Source organism: Gallus gallus, chromosome 1 (assembly GCF_016699485.2).
Source record: "Gallus gallus isolate bGalGal1 chromosome 1, bGalGal1.mat.broiler.GRCg7b, whole genome shotgun sequence".
NCBI lineage: Eukaryota > Metazoa > Chordata > Aves > Galliformes > Phasianidae > Gallus > Gallus gallus.
This window is the reverse complement of record NC_052532.1, coordinates 187667172-187691544: the sequence shown is the minus strand read 5'-3', so window position 1 is coordinate 187691544 and position 24373 is coordinate 187667172. Positions and strand designations below refer to the sequence as shown.

General features: G+C 41.1%; 1 protein-coding gene across 5 annotated transcripts in view; it reads right to left on the bottom strand.

Annotated features, from left to right (window-relative positions):
• Positions 1–24373, bottom strand: part of NOX4 (NADPH oxidase 4) — a 135704-nt gene that overhangs the window by 48421 nt on the left and 62910 nt on the right. For all 5 annotated transcript variants that reach the window (XM_040700426.1, NM_001101829.3, XM_015280045.4 and 2 more), the window contains one exon: positions 18242–18302. In XM_040700426.1, coding sequence (XP_040556360.1) covers positions 18242–18302 — 61 coding nt within the window. The remainder of the gene's footprint in view (positions 1–18241; positions 18303–24373) is intronic.

Genomic DNA, 24373 nt, shown 5'->3' with positions numbered 1-24373 from the left:
TGGGAACCATATTCTGTCTCCAACCTCTATTCTCTGACTTCTTAGGGTGCTGCCCTTTCTCCTTGGCCTAGGCCTGCTGGCTGCATTCCACAACTCAGTTCAACAAGCTGCCATCTTGAAAATATTTCAAATAGCAAAGCGACACGGCTGGCCAGTACTGGGAGTGAAAGTAGCCAAAGCATCTGAAATTGGCTTAAACAGCCCTCCTACTGGATCGTGTTTTAGTTAAAGTCAACTCTTCTTATTTTTTTTTTCCTGCTCTATGGCAAATTTCCCAGGCAGATGTGTTTTCTTTTCACCATATGAATTTATCCATTTTTCCATGGCAACACTTATGCTTATATGGTAGTATTCCACCTCATCTCACATACATCCTACAACTTATTCCAGTACATGAAGCCTCCACGTCCTATAAATCTTCTTAAGAAAAATGAACAGGGCACACTAAAAAGAACTCTTTAGGATTAACTCTTTAGTGAAGCGTTGCTGGACCTGCTGCTCACCAATGCGGAAGAGATCATCAAAGATGCCAATGTTGGAGGCAGCCTGGGCTGCAGCGACCATGCCCTGGTTGAGTTCGTGATCTCGAGGGATGTGGGCCTGGCAAATGGTGGGGTCAGGACCCTGAACTTTGGAAGAGAGAACTTTAAGCTGTTCAATGGATCGTTAGCCATGATCCCCTGGAATGCTGTCATTAAAGATAAAGATGTTGAGGAGAGCTGGCTACTCTTCAAGGATGCCCTCCTGAAAGCACAAGAGGTCTCCATCCCTCTGAATAGGAAAGTGGGCAGACGAGATAGGAAACCAGCATGGCTCGGCAAGGACCTGCTGGGCACACTGAGGGTGAAGAAAGGTGCGTACAAGCTCTGGAAACAAGGGCGTGTCACCTGGGAAGAGTACAGGGATGCTGTCCGGACTTGCAGACGTAGGATCAGGAAAGCCAAGGCGCAGGTAGAACTGAACTTGGCGAGGGATGTGAAAAACAATAAGAAGACATTCTACAGGTACATTGGCCAGAAAAGACAGACCAAAACAGGTGTACCTTCTTTAGTAAACTTAAAAGGAGAACTGGCTTCAACGGATGAAGAGAAAGCGGAGGTACTGAATGAGTTCTTTGCCTCAGTCTTCACTGGTGGCCAGGATTCCAGTCTTTCTCACGTCCCTGAGCCCTGCACCCCCAAGCCTCCAGGTGGGGACCAGGGGGGTAAATCCCCCCCCACACTAAGGGCAGAGCAAGTCCGAGACCATCTCATGAGACTGGATGAGTACAAGTCTTTGGGGCCGGATGGTGTGCATCCCAGGGTTCTGAAGGAGCTGGCTGAGGTGGTTGCCGAGCCACTCTCCATCATATTTGAGAAGTCATGGCTGTCAGGCGAGGTCCCAGATGACTGGAAGAAGGGTTACGTCACTCCCATTTACAAGAAAGGGAGCAAGGAGGACCCGGGGAACTACAGGCCGGTGAGTCTCACCTCTGTGCCTGGGAAGATCATGGAACAGATCCTCCTGGATGACATGCTCGATCACATGAGGAATGAACGTGTGATCCAAGACAGCCAGCACAGCTTCACCAGGGGAAGGTGATGCTTAACCAATCTTGTGGCCTTCTATGATGGAGTGACGGTGTTGGTGGATGAGGGGAAGGCGACCGATGTCATTTACCTGGACTTGACCAAGGCCTTTGACATGGTCCCCCACCACATCCTTATGTCCATTTGAGGGATGTGGATTTGATGGGTGGACCACTCGTTGGATAAGAAATTGGTTGAAAGGCCGCAGACAGAGGGTGGTGATCAATGGTTCTATGTTCAGGTGGAGGCCGGTAATGAGCGGAGTCCCCCAGGGGTCTGTCTTGGGACTGGTGCTCTTTAACATCTTTATCAATGACATCAACGATGGAATCGAGTGCACCCTCAGCAAATTTGCTGACGACACCAGGCTGAGTGGTGTGGTTGACATGGAGGAAGGAAGGGATGCCATTCAGAGGGACCATGACAGACTTGAAAGGTGGGCCCGGGTGAACCTAATGAGGTTCAACACAGCAAAGTGCAGGGTTTTGCACATGGGCCGGAGGAACCCCAGGCATCTATACAGACTGGAAGGAGCAGTCCTTGAGAGCAGCTCTGCAGAGAAGGACCTGGGGGTCCTGATGGATGACAAATTTAACATGAGCCAGCAGTGTGCTCTTGCAGCTCGAAAAGCAAATGGTATCCTGGGCTCCATCAGGAGAGGGGTGGCCAGCAGGGACAGGGAGGTGATTGTCCCTCTCTACTCTGCTCTTGTGAGGCCCCATCTGGAGTACTGTGTCCAGGTATGGAGCCCCCAGTACAAGAAAGACAGAGAGCTATTGGACAGGGTCCAGAGAAGGACCACAAAGATGATCAGGGGGCTGGAGCACCTGCCCTACAAGAACAGGCTGAGGGAGCTGGGCTTATTCAGCCTGAAGAAGAGAAGGCTGCGGGGTGACCTCATTGCAGCCTTTCAGTACCTGAAGGGAGCCTATAAACAGGAAGGGAATAAATTCTTTGAAAGGGTAGATAACAGCAGGACAAGGGGGAATGGTTTTAAGTTGAAAGAGGGAAGATTTAGGTTGGATGTTAGGGGGAAGTTCTTCACCAGGAGAATGGTGAGGTGCTGGAACAGGCTGCCCTGAGAGGTTGTGGATGCCCCATCCCTGGAGGTGTTCAAGGCCAGGTTGGATGAGGCCCTGGGCAACCTGGTCTAGTAAATGGGGAGGTTGGTGGCCCTGCCCGGCAGGGAGGTTGGAGATTCATGATCCTTGAGGTCCCTTCCAACCCAGGCCATTCTGTGATTCTGTGATTAATTTCTCCACAGGATCATTATGTACACGATTCAACCTTCAGGTCTATGATATTCTCTATTACACATGTGCACACAGCGCAAAAGTCAAATTGGTACAAATGACACCATTGCCTTTAAGGACAATCCAGCAATGTGATGAGGGAGGTGATGAGAGCTTCAGCTGCAACTGACAAGACATAGGTACATTTGATACTTCTACAACAGTATATCAGAAGCCTAAAACACAAAAAGTGAAGGTTTTTCAAATTACAATAACAAACAAACAAACAAACAAAAGCAAACAACCAACAAATCACAGCATCTTCCAAGACAGACAAAGTTGGGAGATAAAGGGGGCAGAGGGGTGTCAAAAAATGAAGATAGAATAGTTCTGGTGGAAGGGACCTTCAGAAATCAAGTCCAACTGCCTGACCTCTTCAAGGCTAACCAAAAGTTGAAGTGTATTATCTAAACGTCTCTTGAACTGAAAGGTATAGGACTTCAGCTTCTACTCTAGGAAGTTCATTCCAGTGTTTTGCCACCCTCACAGTACAGAAATGGAACTGGAAGAACAAAATAGTCTTATCAGTTGTAAAGCACAGAACATTGCAGTCCAGAAATCTATTTGTTTACCAAAAGATCTATTTGTATAGTTATACCTTTGAAAATTTAGCAAACATGTATCTGTAATTAATCTTGGGTTTCTGCTGTCACTGGAGACACAAATCTCAGCTCCATCTTTCACTACATGGACATCTGTGAACTCTATAATTTCTACCTAAAAACATCCGCCTCTTGTTTTGCAAGATGCACATTAGTCTGGAACCTTCTGAGTTATGGATACCTCCTCAGTGCCTTGGAGCTATAAAAAACATAATTAGGTCAGCTTTCTTAAAACTGCCAACGGCATTAGAAAAGATTTGAGACCCACTAATCTGTCTTATTCTCAAGGTCTGTAAATTTGGAAATACTGCCATAAGTACTTCCTCAGTGCTATGAAAAATAAAAAGCATTTAGGGAGAAGCCTTTGCCAGTGAAGGGCTATAAAAATATGATAAGTAACAAGATGGGATAGAACTGAAACGTCCAGTATTTTACTTCGACCTGTGACTTATTAATGGTCAGAATTTCTGAAGTTAAGCAAGTGTTACATTAAGCAGTCTCAGAGCTCAATGCTGTCAGAAATCCTGCGAGTTATACAGCAACCCCCTAGCAGAGATGGGGATTAGGTAGACCTCTGGAGTCAAAACTAGTGTCCCAATCAAGAGATTTTTTTTTTCCCTCAGATGTACCATACTTGAAGAGTATTTCCTTCACAGAAGTAAGAGTTTATTCCAGAACATACTAAAAGGTAACTTTAACCTCAAAATAGCATTATAAATACATGCTATGAAAGAAATGTTATTTGCACTGAATTTTGTAGCAATGAGTCCTACAGTTGCTCCCTTTGGCTGTGAAGGGCTGTTCCTTCCTGTTTGAACTCCATGAGTCAATGCAGGGAGGCTCAACTAGCTCCTTTTTCATTAGTGATGCACTCTGCTCTTTCACAATGTGCCACAAGAAATGGTGAGGCAATAGCTCTACCTCTCTTTACCTGTAAGCCATGATACTTGATATAAAATACCCTTACGCTCACCAAAGAAAAAGACTCTCAAAGTATTTATGGGTATGGAGGCTCAACTGATTCTCTCTTTGTAATCGTAATCTGATACAGAAATTAGAGAAAGCCCAACCTTTAAAAAGCTATGCAGAATTTTATCACTGAAATGAGCCACTCTCCAACTGCACAATTACTGCAGTACTATACAGCACTACCAAGCTCCATAGGGTATCCCTTCAAAAAGCTGAGCTTTACATGGTTTGTGTATTAAGCTCTCGGATTCTCTTTGAACTACTTGTCCAACTCTCCACCTAAACCTCTTCATCCCTTCCACATCCCCTGTAAAGGAATTCCAAGGCGTTTCCCACTTTTTGCATGAGCCACCATCCTATATTTTCTCTGAAGCAGTATCTGCATTTCATGGCCAAAAGTTCTGCTAGTGGTAGAAACTGTGGTGTGAGCCTTCCTATTCAACCCTTCCATTCTTATGCATGGTTTGGTACACCACTTTTACATTTTCCTAAATTATCTTTTTCCACGGCCCACGTGTACTGAGTTGTCACCTGTTTAGAAGCCTTTTCATGTTTTTGAACACTTTCATCACTCTTCCCTGAAGCTTGTCCACTTGTAATGTATGCTGTTTGAAACAAAGAATCAGACCTGCATAGGGGATTCAAGGCTCAGGAGAACCACAGAGGTACACAGCTGCACTGCAGTCTCTCTCTACATTATTTTCTGTTTGTCTCCTAATAATTCTCTCCTACTGGGCACAATGCTGATGTCTTCATGGAAATAATGATAATAACTCTACAGTGTCAGTCGTGGGCTATTACAATCACATCACTTCCATCTTCAAATAGATTAAACGTTAGCATGCACCCACATGCATATATGTACTAGTATTTTTAGTCAGGTCTATAAATAGGTTCGTAAGTTAATATATTTTATACATATTCTTTTGAAGAAGTAAAGTGCTCTTAAGTAAACATATTTAAACGAAAGCCAGAAAATAAATGAATTAATCCCATTCAAGGCTAAATTTTTGTAGTAGTCAGAATAAAAACACCACCAGTCACTGAGAACTTCTCGTGCTTTTGTCTGTATTTGGTCTCAGTTAAGATCCTAAGTAGGGGATACTTTCACCCTCTTGCTAATACATACCTTCATTATTACACTCCAAATATATTATCATCTAACAACTTTGTAGAATCACAGAGTAGCTGAGGATGGGAGGCACCTCTGGAGTTTGCCCAGTCCAACCCAGTGCTTAGAGTGAGGTCAGTAAGAGTGGGCTGGTAATGGTACTGCTCAGCTGGAATCTGACCATCCCCAGGGATGGAAACTCCACAGCCTCTCTGAGAACCTCTTCCTGTACACGAGAATTCACACAGCAGAAACCTTCTTGTTATATTTAGAAATAATTTCCTGCATTTCAGTTGGCTTCCTCTGCCTCTTAATGGATGCCAATGAGAAGAATGGACACCAGTTCCTTCCTCTTTCCTCCCCCCAGGTAAAAGTAGATAGGACAAAAGATTTTGTGGGGAACAACTGCTTACTATGAGACTTGGATTTGAGACCATAGAATCAGAATCACCAACGGTGGAAAAGACCTCCATGAACATCCAGTTCAAGCGTCCTCCTGCCACCCATATTTCCCCACTAAACCATGTCCCTTAGTACAACATCTAAATGTTTCTTCAACACCTCCAGGGACAGTGACTCAACCATCTCCCTGGGCATCCTCTTCCAGCGCCTGACCACTGTTTCAAAGAAATTTTTCCTAATGTCCAATCTCAATGAAGATCTATTGAACCATTCCCTGTGCAACATAAGCGGCAATTTAAGGCTGACAAGATTTTATTTTCAGCTACTGTTCTTTTAGGGGATGGTGATGAACAAAATATTTTGCATACCCAAAGCACAAACCAGGCCAGTCTTATACAAAGAACCAGTATGTCATTACAACAGACAGAAGGGAAGCACTAACAGATTTTGGCCTAACAAAGGATGCCCCTATAGAAACATCACTGCTAAGTACATTATGGCTCTTTGTGCTGTCTCATTTCTTAAAAATACCACTGAAGTTCACTTACTGCTGCAATCAGTAGGTCTGAATATGAGGGAAAAGAGAGTATTTTTACACTATCAGTACTTCGTGCTTTTCCCTCCCTGCCTTCTAATGTAAGGTAGCCCTAGGATCACCCAACTCTGCCCTGTTCCCTCAAAACGCCGCTATGATAAATGCTGCTCATCACTGATGCTTTGCTCATTTCAGCAAGATCATTAAGCATATTACAGTCCTAAGCCACCTTGACCTCAGTCAAGCATCTGTAAAACACAGCAACCAACTTCCATGTCCTCACAGCTGAGCTGTGTGAATACCTGCATTAGAGGTGCTAAGCTGTTCCCATAGCCTGTGTCCAGGGTCAGGAATCCATGCAATACCCAGATTCGTGCTGAGATAAACCAGCAATGATACTCATTCTTGTTGTGAAATGCCTTGAATCCTCCTCCAGTTGACATCTTGGCTATACCAAAATTCTGGAAGTAACAGTAACAGGGCTCCAAATAAGAAACAAGAAAAGAAACAGGGTACTCAGGGACTCCACTATGTATACAAATCATTTCTCCTATGTTTCCTGCTGCCTGTCTCTCTCAGACAGCACATGCAAGTTCTTCACTTGCACTGAAGCACTGCTCAGGACCAAGTGATCTGAGTTCAGCTGGACCCTATCTTTTATATAAATTTTACTAGTCAACTGGAGATGATCCACTGGGAAGAAATCAGCAACTTTTCCAAAGATCTAATCACATCTGAGGCTCTGACTCTTCTAATATCTCTCGAAGGACAATTTCAAAACCTTAGCAGGTAATCATTTTAATGACTGGCAAATGAAATGGGCCATTACATATCGGTTATTTCTTTTTCTTTTGGATAGGCGATAAAACTTAATGCACACGGTGTATCAAGAAATGTACCAAAAATTTAGTTTGATTTCACTCTGATGAGAGTAATTCTGTTATTTCTTCTTATATATGAATTAAGAGAAGCAATTCTTGACTACTTAAACCAGCCCACTCCTGAAGATAAACTACTACTTATGACCTAGTCTGGCTAGTTTTATTTTACATTTAACTAATAAGTTCTTGAGAATATATATTTTTGCTGACTTTGCTGCAGGATGTTCTAGTGGTTTGTTGTCTCCACTTTTCAAATATAATGTGTTATGAACATAATAAAATATTGAGCAGATGTTTTTGGATGAGAAGAAGTCCATTATTGAATATTTTAGTATTTTCTATCAACAGAACAATTATTCCCAAGCTTGAGTGGGAAAGAAAATATTGAAGACATTGGTGTAATACAACACTGATAAGCATTTTGTAGTACAAGAAACCTGTGGTTTAATACGATTTAGATCACTTTCTGAAAAAGTGATTCTGTTAGTTCTTATATAACGATGAACTCTTATTTGATGTCTGAATGACTCCTCTAGTGACCCTCTATGGCAGTGCTATGACTGTGATGCACCATTGCAACTTCTGCAATACAGAATGGCATGGGAGTAATAAAGCCCTCTTCATGCAGAGATGGTGGTACATATGCCTTCAGAGATATGGGAGGCTTTCAAATTACTGCTATACTGGTTTTTGGATTAACGAAATGCTACTTTATTTGGAAGCTGCACAGAGAAAACTCCATTTGCCATGCTTGTTAATAACAGGGCACAATTAGCATAATCCCCTCAGCTCATCACAAAAAAAGTGCAACATCAAAAAAACCCGAAATTATAAAAACTTCTTCCTTTAATTATAGATTTTTCTGTTTTTAAACCCGTTACAACTGTGCTGCAGGGATATTCAGATCACACAGTGCAAGTGAAATCCCTGAGGGAAAGCCCTGTGCTGTCAAGGCTGGCAGCAGCCACTTAGCAAGAGCACAGCAAAGCATCTCAACTTCATCTCTAAAACCATGTGTGGGTGTCTGTGGCATTTTCCTTGAGGAAACAGCACTTACAGTGCCCACAGTGAGTAAGGGAATATGTTAAATTTATGTGAAGGGATAGAATTTAAAACTGCTTCTTGCTATGAAGAGCATAAATTGCCCACTGATTTATTTCATTTGCTCTTACAAGAGGAGGCTTCTCAGAGGATCTAGGTGTGCTAACTACCAGCAACAGCTCAGAGAAATCGTTACAGCAGCCATTTCAGCAAATCTCAACCAGCCAAAGACCACTGGAACTCCTCCTCTAGCCCAAATCTCTGTTTCAGTGCTGAAAAATGTGCCCACAGCCCTCTGTAAACTCCCTTCCTGAGCCCCCGGTTGTCCAACAAACAGCAACATGACTATTTGGATTCACAGCCCTTTTCTCACCCTTCTCCCATGCCCATGACCACAGCATTTAGGGCAGCAACACTTAAAATGTTACAGCTTAGAAATAAGTCACAGATCCAAACAGTTTATCAACAGTGCCCACCATACAGGCTTCTCTCAAGTTACCAGGCACACAATGATGCTTTGCATAAAGCACTGTCTGAATTTTACTCTTTCTAGACGGTCAAGCATTTTGAATCCAGACTTGAATCCAAAATTGAAGACAACATAATGAGATTTTAAGAGAGGAAAAAAAGCACACAATAAAAGGTATATATATATATATATAAATGTTGGAAGGAAAAAGTGTGCATCCATGTTTATGTAAATAAAATTCAGTATTTCATGCAAATCACAGTGACAGTAGAGTCTGTTCGTGTCTCTCTCTTTTCCCACTTAAGAGATGCCAACCTAACCTGTATCTGCCATGATGCAAGTGCTTTCCCCTCCAGCAGAGAGAGCACATTATTGCAAATACATCTACAGCACCCTGATGGAGTTGTAGGTGTCCCTGTTCATTGTAGGGGAGTTGGACTAAATGACCTTTAAAGGTCCCTTCCAACTCAAATAATTCTATGATTCTGTGAAATCAGGAACCCAGCCAAGAGAAGATAAGGAAAGCTGGAGACATACAAATCCTAACAGGCAGTGGGGACAGCATTTACAAGTGATATTTTTGGCCTTGAGACAACGTTTTTGGCATTCTGAATTTTTGGAAAAACAAATATTTCTCATGGAAATGGTAAATCAACTTCTAAAAAACTACAGGGTGAAGGAGGGCATCTGCTATTTATTTACCAAGTCCTGCTCATGTTTCTGAAGAAAAAAAAAAAAAGCCTTAAAAATAAGAGGGAATATTATTGTATTCCCTGCTGTTTGCTTTGACTTTTCTGTTTCTTTGTCAAACCTGCTGAAGGTTCTGCATGCCTGAAGGCCTGACAGTTTTTTCTGGCTATTTCAGCTGATCTAATAAAAGATATTACCTCTCCCTGCAAAACTTGCATCTCATGGAATATTATTCCACTACAGAGTACTCTGTGCTAATCTGGTACAAATGTCACAAACTATATAAATAAAAAGCATCATGATATCCTTTTTTAAGCAAGCTCCATAACTTTATTCCTATTCATAGCACAAAGTGGTTTAAATAAAGAGGAAGAGCAAGAATAAGGCTCAGCTGTAGAAATGTGGGTTACAATGTCAGTGAAAAATATACAGGCTGCACCCTGCCTTCAGCTGCTGCCTTTCACACCAGCACACCATTAACTAACAAGAAGGCACTCTGCTTCGCACATCCCAGTGCACAACACTGCAATCCCATTTACATTTTGGCTAAGGGAGTTCCAGCCTATGAATTCCCTCCTACATATTCTCCTTGAAGCACATGAGTTAATAATTAGATGATTGAGCCATCTGTCTCATTTGGGAATGTCACACTCAGCACGTAACAAGAGTCATTTCAAATTTCACTCATGAACCAGAAAACGTAAATATCTACTTTGAAGCATCTCACACTCTATACAGTATTTAAGGCATTTTTGCTTTGCCTTATTCTGAAATGGCAAAGCCTGAGAGATAAAAAGCAGGTTTTAGTTACAAATGGATTCAGTGGACTGACACTCACAAAAGGATTCCTTTTTATTAAGAAATGGATTGCACTGGCAGTTTCATTCCACTCCCATTAGGAATGAGCTCCCACATCTCTCTTCTGCACTTTTCTGACACAAAGGGATGCAAAGTTCATAGCCGAGTACAGAGCTCTGCTTGGCATCTGGCTTAGTACGTGGTTTAAACTTGTACAAAAAGCATAGCTATAATCCTTGTAAAGTAAACCTTTCTATTCTGTTTACTGCAGAAGCCAAAATACCTATTCTGCCAAGTATGAAAACCTGCTGTTGGCCCGGGGTCATGACAGTGCTTTCAGTGAGCGTTCTGAGGTTTGGCTGGTAAAGGAAGAATGGTAAGTAATACTTCTGAGGCTGTCACACTCATTTTTATCCACAGGAATCTTATTTCCGCTGTTGATAATTATATAGTTGGGTGGTGACAGGTTTTTTAGAATCTTTATGATTGAATGGGATAAATCTCCTGGGGAAGCCTGGGACAGAGGAGAGTTGTGGTTACAAGATACTCCTCAAAAATTCTTCGATCACAAACTGGCTGTATTGCCTCACAGAAAAACTGAAACTCTTCAGCTAGTGCTTGATGGAACAGAGAATCAACACATACGCAAAAGTCAAAGTCTAGATGGAGTAACATGGAAATGTGTGTGACAGTGGAAAGCTGGGTTGCCAGAGGCTATAGGGAGCCAAAGCAGAAACTTGCCTCTTCTGAAGAGTACCAGCACTGATTTTAATGCAGCTTGGAACAAAAAGATTTTCAAGCTGCTTTGATGTGGTATGAAGTTCTGGGTGAGGACAAACAGCTGGCCAAAAGTGGGGTACTTATCCTTAGGGTGAAGGAGAAAAAAGAAAAGAAGCAATACAGGATCACAGAATCATAGAATAGAATAGATATGGGATCCCTTACCAGAACTCGAACATTACTATGATCCCTACAAGGAGCTGTACAATATTTGGTATTTAAATAATATTAAAATGGAACTCATATATTATTTAATAATGGTATCATTTGCAATATTGTCAGTTTTATTAAACACACCACCATGAACACTGAACAAATTCAGATCACATGATAATACCCTCTCTCTTCCCATCCAGTTGTTAGATAAGACATCAGCAGAAATAAGCTGACAGGTAGGAGAGACCAAAGATTAATGAGCAATACGAGACAGCATGATAAACAGCCATCTGACAGGGCCATCAATCACCACTGCGGGTAATCTGTATGGTAACAAAGTGCTACACTTCACATCATCCCCACAGCCCACATCAGTGATGACACTGCTATTGAACAGGGAGTCCAATTCAGTATTTCAAAGGAACGTTAAAAGTGGAGCGAGTGCAAAACTGGCACTGGAACAGGTTGTCCAGAGAAACTGGGGTGCCCCATCCCAGGAAATGTGCAAGGCCAGGTTGGATGGGGTCCTGGGCAGCCAGATCTTGTGCAAGGTTTTGCTGCCCACAGCAGGGAGCAGGAACTAAATGGTCTTTGAAGGTCCTTCCACCCAAACAATTCTATGATTCTGTGATTTTATGAAAACAATAAATCATGGGAACCATCACAGAGTTGAACTTCACGCACAGAAAGATCCTACAGACATCCAAAGGCTGAAGCTGAAAAAATGTGCTGACTAATTCAGTCCCAAGTTTTGTTTCTGGCTAATGCTAGCTTCTCTATAGAAATTAATCCATGAAATTCTAAAGCATCACGCAGGAATTGGGAGCACATATAGGTAACTGTCCCTTCTGCTCATGAAGTTTATCGACATCAACAGTTTCAACAGCAGTTATTCCTATTCTTTTGACATTCCCAATTTGAAATACTGTTTTCGTAATTAACTACAGCACTTTCACAATCTAGTTGGAAAGGGTGCCAGAAATAAACCCCTTCAACCTAACCTTAAGTTATTTAAACTACCAATTGTGATAACTCCCATTTTCAAATCTGCAATGTGTTTGCATTTTTCATCTGCCCCTGAGGGAGAAGCTTCACTGAACTGGGAACAAAACAAGAAGTTAGTCTGGAAGGCATTACCCAGCAAAACCTGAGAGGTATCCAAGCAAGTGAGCTACAGCCTAAGGGTAGTGCAGGCATGCATGGCATTTTTGTGTCAACTCTCCCATTCCTTTGGAAACCATTACACATCTGTTAAAGGTACTCATACAAAGGAACCATTAAGTCCAGCTAGACTTCACATGTTAAGCGCCTGAAGCAGCTCTGATCCTCTGCACAGAAACCACTGCAAGAATGGGACCTCAATATGCACGAATCCAAAGAACTGGCAACTCCAGAGCAGCAACTCTGTCTTCTCAACAAATCAAACACTGCACAGAAACACAGATTACTATAGCAAAAATTTGCATGGAAGCCCACTCACATACATCTCTTGGAGCCTTCCCATCCTGTAACTCTATTGTCAAGGTAGAGCGTGGGTTGTTTTTTTCCTGTTTTCACTACATTCATCTAGTTCCCATCAGTTGTTACGTGCTAATGATCTCCAGAGCAGGAGCTCACTAACAAGGAGTAGCTCTCATTCTGAGTTGGTGTATAAAGAAAGGACGTCAGAAACTTCAAGGCAACCTTCTGTCCTGACAAACTTTATTTTCTTCTCTGTGGAGAAAAAATTCACAAACTGCTTAAATCAGAGTCAATGCAAGTTATACTGGGTTTGGTATTCAGTCTGCTGCAGTTCAAGTGTTCAACAATCCACAGCTGGAGTCAAAACTTCAGACATGTTCTTTCAGAAATAATTCTTTAATCAGAGAAAAGAGGTTTTCAGCACGCAGCCAGTGAACTGAATCTGTTATCTTCCTTTTTCTCCATTCTCCTAAACCTGCCTTTAATGAGCTGTTTACATGCATAGATAAAAAGATTAATGAATGTTAATAGCACTGAAGAATAGAACTAGTATTCTTTGTAGCACACTTTGGCTAATTATATTGTTAAGGTATTTTAACCTCCTGGTAATGTAACAGTACTATTTTTATTACTAATATCAAATTATGTAAAAGAAACACAATTAAATCTTTTTAGCACTCAATTCTGAAATCTTCATTAGAAGCATAAGTAGGATTCACTGAGAAGATAAGAATCAGCAGTCATAAACGTAAGAGAAAAAATAATATCTCTTCCATCTCTGCCTTCAGCTTTCTGGAATGATCAACACTACCACAACATTAACACCTTTACACCCTGCCAAGAATCCCATGGAATAACTAAACACAACAAAATTCATGTTACTATGGAATGCGAAATCAAACCAAATCAAACAGAGCTGGAGGTAACAGGAAATGAGGTGAGCAACTGCTCATTAGAAGTGACTGGATAGCTTTAGAGAAACTCGGTAGCAATGACAGTGACCCCAGGACAACCTTGTCACATCCTGCTGGCAGACTCTGTAGTCATATTATTCCTTCTTGTCACCTTCTGCCTCACACTCCTCCAGTGAGACAAGATCCACCATGAATACAGCTGAAACTGACAGAGTGGTCCACTACTTCAGTATCTCCCAAACTATTTCCTGCATTACTAGAAAAATACTATTCCTTTGCTAGCTCCTCTACCAGCTGAGGCAGCAATGTACAGTAAGTTTCAGATCTTCTCTGTATTAGGAGCTTCAAGGTCTTACGAGGGTAATGAAGATAATCTGCAAAGATATGACAAACCCTCCCTACCCAGAGAGTTTAGGTTATGCCTCATCAGAGAATCATACAATGGCCTGGGTTGAAAAGGACCACAGTGATCATCAAGTTTCAACCCGGCTATGTGCAGAGTCACCAACCACCAGACCAGGCTGCCCAGAGCCACATCCAGCCTTGAATGCCTCCAGGGATGGGGCATCCACAACCTCCTTGGGCAACCTGTTCCAGCCTCCTTCAGAGCTACTTAGAAGGCATGCTTATTTTCTTCTGGAGAGCAGTCAAAAAATCCTTAGTCCATCCCTAACAGCTCACCAACACATGAAAGTGCTATTATGGGGCTTTCATAATCAATATCTTGCTGCTCAGAATGGCGGACACGTTTGGCAAATATTCTCCAGGATCGTAACCACCTGAACAGCAGGAGGATTTCACTACAAGATAAAAATTACTGTACAGCACAGAACAGCAGCAGTGTTTTAAACACAATCTCATCTCAATCTGTACCAGAAACAGCCTGCAGCGTAACAGCAATGTTGTAATGCCTTAAAGCATGCAGTTCACCTTGACACTTCTGAGTGCTGTCTGCTTGTTCCCCACAAAAACATGTTGTGTGGCTTCAGAAGTCTGTCATTTCAACACCATCAATACCACTTTCTGTCTAGCACCCTGAAGTCTGGCCAGTAAATGAGACACACTGTCTTGCATTGCTGTGTTTTCTTCACTGCTGCTGAGAGGCTGGACACATCAAGCACAGTCTGTGGGTTCTCTCCTTTTCCCTCCAGAGGTGCCAGATGGAATGTCAGCTCTCAGACTAAACAAGTGGCACTTGAGGCAGCAGCAAGAAGAGCTGAAGCACACCCTGACAGGTGACAATGCTAGGACAAACTAGGCATCAAGTGAGGAAAAAAAAACCTTAAAATCTTTTTGTAAATATTAAGGCACACAATTTCTCAAAGCTTACTGAGAAAAAGGTGACCAAAGAGATATGAGAGAAGCAGAACAGAACAGGTGTTTAGAAGGGTCATTAATAGCAAAACCAGCTAATTAGCTCATCTATAGATCTCATTACAGATTCGTACAGAAACCCTTGCAGAGACACCGGTGATCTGCGAGGTTTAAAGCCATCACCCACCAGCACTACTTTCTGGGCAGCTGCACTGTAAGACATGCTGGTGTAGCTCAGAACTAGAGCTAGTCCAAGCTGCATGGCTTCACATTTGCCATTACTGGACATCAGCCACCGGAAATCCACAGTATGTACAGGGCTGCCCAGAGAGGTGGTGGATGTCCCATCCCTGGAGACATCCAAGGTCAGTCTGGATGGGGCTCTGAGCAACCTGGTCGAGCAGCAGATGTCCCTGTTCATTGCAGGAGGGTCAAACTAGATGACCTTTAGAGATCCCTTCCAACTCAAACCGTTCTACGATTCTATGACTTACACAAGCATGTGTCTGAAATAGAAATAATTACATTATCATTCTTTAGTGGGTTTGTAGGAGCTATGCACAAGATCCACTGCACATAGCAAAAGCTGGAAAAATCATGTCAGGAACCTGCATGTTTGAAAAATTCACAACAAACTTTCAATTAACTGAACTACCTCTAAAGCAGACAGGCATAATTTGACTTTCTTTAAAATTAATGAAGAGAAAAAAGGCATGCTTAGGGCCTGGTTTGTCTCCTGAAACAGACACAGCAATAGGTCAGAAGTCTACAAAAGAAGCCAAGAGAAGCAGTCCACATGAAAGAATCTACATAGGCATCTAAGACCACATTACAGGAATACTACTGCCTGTGTATCATTATTTTCTGTAACGAACATGAACGCTAAACACAATTCATTTACTAATTCTACCATAACAGACAAGAAATGAAAGAGCTCAGATTTATATTGGAAATATACACAGTGCTCCTGAGAAGTGCAGGTTCTCAGCTGTTCTAAGTTTAGACACCTCCATTTGATTTCAGTAAAGCAAGAAATACATTGCTTAGGGGATCTGGATTACTCTTAGCTTTGCAAAGGTCTTAGAGATATAATATATGAAGATTCGTCCTTTCTCCTCTAATTCTTCTGTCCCACATTTTGTGATAATCAAATCACTGCTTTAGAAAGCAAATAATTATATATACTTTTATATAATTTTATGCATTGGGATACGGACAATAATTAGCATTATTTAACAGCAACATCTCGCCGGTAGCTGATAATTCTATTACCCCTTATCTTTCCTCTTGACACACAGTTGCTTTCCCAGCTGACAAAATACAATCACTAAGGCCACAAGGTATTCTATTCAATTTTCAAAACACGAGACTCGGTGTCAGAGACATGACCTGAAACATAACTTGCAGAATTGATTTGCCAGCACTGTGCATCCATCCCCAGCTCATGTCCTTACAGCTAATGGCAGGCAATTGTTCTTTCTGTATGTCTTTCAGGCGCAGGCAACAGAAACTGAACCCAGTGAGGAGAGCAACATCTCAAATGAACTGGTTGTTCTCTGTATTCTACACCGTATCTGCACTCTTCTTGCATCCCTTTAATTTAAGCCTGTAATTGAGATCTCTAAAATAAATTGCTAACTCTCTTTGGTATCACGCATAAACTGTCAAGAAAGTGAAAATGTGATACACAGAGAATCTGAATAAATAGGATAAAGGCTGAGGGAATAGGTTGTGAGAGGAGCTTAAACGACAGAATGCTGCATAAAAACTCTCCCAGCCCAGTATCCTGTCTCCGGGAGCAGCCATTAAAATATGCTTAAGAAAGATTATAAGGAATGTGGCAAATGTCTTAGTACTTCTTCAGTATTCTCCTCAAACAGTCAGAGGATTAGAGACATTAATTGTCAGAGGGCTTAAGGGAATGAGTGAGAAGAGAGCAGCTTGGTAGAGATGCAGGGTAAACAGCCTGCTTCCTGACAGCACATTTGACCCAGGGGGAGATATCCCTGTGTAGCTATACTACAACAAATGCTCTCTGTATTGTAACAGTGTCATGAGTTCTACTTAGGACAGTGTCCACCGTCCTACTTAGGCAGACCTGCTTCATAATGGAGAATACAGATACTGAGCTGGAAGAAAGACATTTGAATACTATTAAAGAGCAATTCACAGCACTGAGGGAGAGACTTCAAAGATGCCACTTCATTTGGAAAACTCATTTAGCTAGCACTTCTCCGCTCCATTTGGGGTGCCTACTGTCCTGTCCCAGCCCATGTAGGAAGGGTGCACAAAAACAGCACACTGAGGCAGAACGAAGACCAATTAGGCCCACACTGTCTGGCCAAACAACTTATATTTTAAGAAAGGACAGAAAACTAGAGTGATTATGCATTATATGTACAAATGGCATTATCTCTCAACCTCTTCCTATTTAAGTTTCAGATCCTTCCACAGCTGAGTATGCACTTGGACCAGTAACTTGAACAGACATTGATGCACTTACTTTCCCTGAACCACTCTAATCCGTTTTAGGGTTTAGTTTATTTGACTCCATTCCACAAAAACATGAGCCAAAACAAATTAACACGGAAAACATTGCTTTGTAGGAAACGAACAAGATGGTGTTGTTTATTTATCTTCCTTACAAGGAAATGCTATGCTAAGCAAGAAGAAAGTCAGCTGCCAAGCAATGACGACAACTAGCACTTGAGTATACAACTGTACAGGGAGCAGGAAATTAACATTTTCCTCTGCAGGGAATCTTGGTTTACACCTTTGGTCTGGAGGACATTCAGAGAGCAATGGAAGATCATGGAAGAACATGAAAGCAACCTGTAATCTCACTGTTCCATGGGTGTTAATTAACCTGGCAGCCATTCAAATCGCTGGCATTAAAATCCTCTTATCTGAGAGCTGCACATTTCAGCATTTCTGCAGTCTCTACTATGTACAGAGGCATTGTACAGGGGCAGCAGGCTACCAAAAAAAATAAGAAAAAGAGGCAGAAGCTTGAGGATGACTGCAAATCATTAAATTGTGATCAGAGCATCTGTTAGTAGTTGGAGAAACATGCTATCTGGAGAAATTCACATCTCAATAAAGCAAAGGTTGCATCAAGAATGTAATAAGAACATCTCTGAGAAAACAAGCGTAAATGTTCTCTAGTGAGAGTATGCTGCAATCAAGGTAAAACTGTGCTGAAGCCAGAAAGTTCGAGTAAAGATATTGGTCTCTGAAAGGAATTGTTTTTCTACATACCTGTCCAGTCTCCTACTACTTTAAGGTGGACCCCAAACGTTGCTTTGGTATCTGTAGGGCACTAAAAATATTAAATATATTAAGGACCAATTCTAAGTAATGAGAAAGTAAAAAAAAAAAAAAAATGCATTCAAAATACAGTTGTTAAGACAGAATCTGTTGTAAGTAGGTCATTCCTGAGGAGTTCTATTAGCAGCTACTCCCTTTATAAAGCAGGTCTAGTACCAGTATGGTTCCTGCACTCAATTTTAACCCTTTCACCTGTTTACAGAAGAGTTTGGGATGGGTTTGTCTGGAGGTGCAACTGGGAACAACCACTTCACTAAGCATTAGCAATGGTAACAACTAAGGATACAGCAGTACAAAAGTATTTCCCCCTCCTGCCAACCCTTACTATTCAACATCAGGAACTGCCCCACCACCCCTAAATCAAAGCATTTAATGAAACATCTTTCTATTTAGAGATTACTGTTTTTTTCAATGTCAAGGCTCCTAATTTCAAGCTGATCATTCTCACACAGCTGTTGCTTTTTTTTTTTTTTTTATATTAAAACTGAGATTTTGATGCTTTTCACAAGAGCTTAGAGCTTAGAGCCTGCAAAGGAAAAACATCAGACTGCATGACACACAATAAAATCACTTTGCAGCCACTGTGCTGACTTTGCACCTATGACCTCACCTCAGGGCTTCTTAAATGCAACTATCAACAAAGGAATTGTTATTTACAGTCTTATTTACACCATGGTATCTAGAAACCTCCAGCCAAGCCATGTCAAAGGACTGAGTAGCCTTCTCAGTTCCATTCCCTTTTAGCCACAGGGAGAGCTCAAACTCAGTGGCTGGACAACTGCTGAGATACCAAACAATTTCACGCATTAACAGGCCAAGTGTTATACCTCAAAGATTCTTTATTTTCCTTCTATAAGCCAACACTATTGGTTTCTCTTTGACAGAAGATACTATTAATGCATCTTGACATCTTTCCTAGAATCTGCTAACAACTGATCTAAGGTCCATCATGAATCCAACACCCAATCAATGACACTTCTGTCTCCATTTTCTCCTGCTACAGACAAATACAAACACGAAGGAGAAGGTTGAAATCCATGGAATGTATCTGTACTATAAATAAAAGAGGCTCAGGGATATAGTCCAAGCATTGAAGCCTCAATCATCCACCAAGCTTGTGAGGACACTTTTTGGCTCTTTTTTCAACCATTTCCAGCATGAAATTTATCTCAGATAAACCTGGAGCGGGAAACCACTAGCCTCAGGGCTTGAGGATCCATTCCTATTCCTCCTTATACAGCAGAAAAGAAGTGGGTAATATTTTAGTATTCTCTACATCTTGCCAAACCTAGAACAAGGATTAAAAAGCCCCCACTAGTCATTCAATCTTCCTGAAGAGGAAAACCATTCTTTTTTAGAAGTACTGATCACTACTAAGATTTGTTAACTGTCATCTTTCAAGTTTTCCTACAAACATTTAGTACAGATACTTACTTAGGCAAGTCTTAGCCTTCAAAAATACAGTATTAAGGTAAGGTCACAGAAGAACGTCATATAACAATGTCTATATTTGCTATAGCAATTTGCACTCTCCTCCAGAAGAAAAATATAAGAGCAATTTTCAACATAAAAACAGATATGTCTCCTCTCAGCTAGAAAGAAGCATTCGAGACACAAAAATATTTGTTTTCCTGGGGACTTCTGTAAGAGCCTTTGGCGGAGTTGATTTTTCATTCTGGGTTGTCCTGCAGTTCTCTGTGTTTCACAGGAGATTGAGTGATTTACTTAGTACAACCATGAAAAATCCCAGTTCAGCACATCTTCTATAAAACTGTCTGTCGCTCCTTCATTCCATTACAGTTAGTGGCTGAACAACTCTTGACTCTAGCCGAAACAGGTTCAAATCTATTATACTTTACATTAACCTTGGGACAAACTCCTTTCTACATTACACTGAAAAATAATAAAAAAGAGATTTATATCTCTTTAGCCTCTAAGAAGCCCCTTTTGATATCTATAACTAGGTATGAGGGTTCCTCGGAGAGTTCTAGAAAAATCTTATTGTGCTACTAAATCTTACCAGAAGAAACACACCCATCATGTAGGCAACACAGTGTTAAATTCTCCACATTCAATAGATAGAAAAAGCGCAGATGGTCCAGCAAAGAGCCACCAAGATGATTTGGTTACAGAATCAGACATATAAAGAGAGATCCAAGAAAACGTGTGTTTAATCCACAAAAAAAAAAAAGTTCAGTGTTCAGTGTGATCAGAGTAGCCTTTGACACGGTCCTACACCACATCCTTATCTCCAAATTGGAGAGATACAGATCTGAAGGGTGGACTATTCAAAGGATAAAAATTGGGTGGATGGTTGCAGTTGGAGGGTTGCAGTCAACAGCTCCATGACCAGGCAAGGCCAGTGATGAGTGATGTCCCTCACCAGTCTCTTTAATATATTTATCAGTGACACAGACAGTAAGACTGAATGCACCCTCAGCAAGTTTGCTGATGGCAGAGTGGTGCAATTGATACAATAGAAGGAAAGGGTATGATCCAGAGGGACCTGGACAGGCTTGAAAAGTGGAACCACAAGAGTCAAAGGCCAAGAGCTACACTTCAGCTGAGAAAATTCCAGTTGTGTGTACAGACTAGAAGAAGAAATCCTTGAAAGCAGCCCAACTGAGAAGGACTTGTGAAGGTCTTTTAAAAGGTCTTGGTGGGCAAAAAAAGTTGGACTCTGGATGTAGATGTTGGACTCCGGATGTAAGAAAGATATTCTTCACTGGAAGAACAGTTAAATGTTGGAATCGGTAGCCCACAGAAATGGAGGAATTTATCTTCTTCCATTGCAGAGGAATGCCCTTGTACCCGTATGTTACGTAGATGGATGATCTGCAAAGGATCCTTCCATCTTAAGACCTTCCTATGAAACTGTAATTTGAACTTGAATTTTTTTATTTATGCATTTATTGTAAAAAACCACTTATTTTATATCTCTCATCTCCATAAACACAGCAAGTCTCACATCTGTGGCTTTTTCTAGACTGTCAGAGAAAATTCTGCATAAGCTTAAGAAAAATATTCAGACAATTTTAAAAAGTTCAATGAAAAAAGTGGGTTAACTTTCATGTATTATCAACAGACAACTGTGCAAGTGTCATGAAGTACAACAAAAATATCTTCTTACAGATTCCATCTTCATGGAATCAGGAAATCAGAGAATAGCTGAGACTGGAAAGCATCTCCAAAGTCTGGCTTAGCTCATTCCCTCTGCTCATGCAGTCAGTGAGAGAAATGCCCAGTCTTGTTTTGCTTATCTTCAAGGAGGAAACTCCGCAGTTTCCCTGTGGAGCCCATGCCAGTGTTCATACTCCCTCACAGTAGATGTGGCTTTATCTTTTCTTCAGGTGGAACCTGAAGTACTCCGGTTTGTGACCACTGTCCTGTCACTGTACATAACTGAGAACAGGCAGCTTTGATCTTAATTTCCCCCTACCAGGTATTTATGCCCATAGATAAGATTACCAAGCCTCCTGTTTTCCAGGCTGGAGTCCCAACTCTTTCAGCCTCTCCTTATAGAAGAGATGCTCCAGCCCCTTAAGAATTTTTGTGTTTGTGCTCCAGCATGTCTGTGTCTCTTATACTGGGGAGCTCAGAACTTGAAATGGAGCTCAAGATGTACTCACTAGTGCTGAGTAGAGTGGAAGAATAATGACATTTATCTGCCTAACACAGTCCAGGAGGCTGCTTACCTAAATAGCAAGAAAACATTGCTGGTTCATGTTTAACCTGGTGTCAACTAATACTCTCAGATTCTCCTCTCCTCAGTTCCTGTCTAGTAGGTCAGGTACTCGTAACTGGGGTTAATCCTCACCAAAGGGAGGACTTCAAATTTTTTTTGTGATATTCATAAGGTTCCTGTCAGCATTTTTTTTCCAGCCTGTCAATTCCACCCAGTGGCAAGGCAGTCATTTAGTGTACTAACCACTCTTATCAGTTTTGCAAGGTTGGCTATTGACCCGAGGCAGACCACTGCTGATTGGCCTCCAACTGGACTGCTGCTCACAATCCTTTCCAGCCAGTTTTCAGTTTACCTCCACAGCCATTCATCTAGTCTATACTTCACTGATTTCTCTGTGAGGATCAGTGTCAAAAGACATGTGAAATATACTATTGCCTATTTTACATACCTCAATCGCTGATCACCTATTCCTTTTTATTTCATAGAATCATAGAATATCCTGAGATGTAAGCTACCCACAAGGATCATCAAGACCAGTTCCTCTCTCCATGCAGGATCACCCAAAATCCAAACACTATGTCTGAAAACCTTATCCAAACTCTCCTTGAGCTCCAGCAGCTTGGGGCTGTGCCCACTGCCCTGGGCAGCCTATTCCATGCCCACACCCCCTCTGGTCATGAACCCTTGCTTTTTCAAGAACCCAACCTGATCCTCCCCTGACACAGCTTCATTTGCAATACGTTACATTTCATCTTTAAAACACCTCACAGCTAACACTGCTTCAAGATTCTTATTGCAGTCAGCTCACGCACACATATAAACTGACGTCTGTTTGTTCTGTACAGTAAAAGTCCAGCACAAGCTGAAGTGCCCTCTTGAATTGGAAGTCAAGAAAACGTTTACGTGGGCACTGGTCAAATCAGGGCATATCAAGGTGGCTTAAGCAATGTATGATGTCCTTTCTGCAGCTGTGAACAACAACAAAAAAGTCAGTAAAACTGCTTTTAAAATGTGTTTTGGCAATTCATGCTTGGCCTTCCCCTTCTCCTTCTAATCTGGAAAGCCTAAGACAGAAGCCAGTGACTATTAACTGTTCTGAAGCAGAAGCTGCATTCAGTCCCCTGTTTTTCTCTTATTTCTCAACACAATGAGAAAGAGGAAATTGTTAAGATTAGACAACCCTGACATAATAAGAAGTAAAAACCAAAACACATCATTCACATAATTTATTTTTCTTAAATAATGTTTTCCAAACAGGAAAATCAACAACTTGTAATAAGAACAGACACTGGACATTATTAAAAAGAATGTCACTTGTTTTTCAGTCGTTCTTTCTTCACTTTGAAGAGCTGTAATGAACCTCGTTTGATACACTCATTTGATTAAAATGCCACAGTACACAAATTAACTATGGCAGATAGGTGTAATTACGTGAAGCTACGTTAATCTTACTCTAACCCCAAGCTATCTGTATCTTCAAGAAGTGAAAGCTCTCACAGGTAGGAATGTCTTTACTAATCGGGTTGTTTGCTTGCATTTGGCCATCCTCCAAAAAACCTGAAGACCGAAGGAATTCTGCTAAATTTAATAGAGCTGTGCATAGTTACACCCCTGGATAAAATAATGTTCTTAGTATGGAAAATTGGTGGGTTTTCACAGAGTTGCTAATCACAAGTGGGAAAGTTTACAATATATATCTTCATTCTATTTTTTACATGTATTCTCACATTGTGAGCAATGAGAACGGTATTTTGGGCATAGAACTTCTGGAATACAGATTTTTCTATGACTTGAGAGAAAACACATTTAAATATTTTTTCTTCCTTTTTTTTGTTAAATGCTAATCATAATAGAAACACAAATTATCAAATTGGGAATTAGGAACACCCCCTGGAGCAGCAACTGAATTACAATTACCACTGGTTATAGCTCTGGTATTTATGTCTACATTGAAATAAAATATAGATGTATTTTTAATAAATAACTTAATAATGTAAGTTATTATTGGTTTTTAACTCAGTATTAGATTAATATGTAGTCAAAATATGTTTTATAAGTTTTATAGACTGATTGCAGCTGTCTACTTTCCTCTATGCCTTGCTTTTATACAAATACAAAGTGAGGGAACTGATTACTGTGAGATCACGGTAGTAATGCTTTACACCCACTTCATATAGGTATAAAAATCTCCTGGCATAGATGAGCAATAGAAAATCTAAGCATATGAGAGTACAACATATAGGAAGTGAAAACTATCTTGTCAGCATCTGTGTTTCCAGCTTCCACTACCCAGATATCACTGGTACCTATTTACCAGTCAAGAATCCTATCCAGAAGAAGAATGAGATCACATCTTATTGAAACAATAATGATTCTAA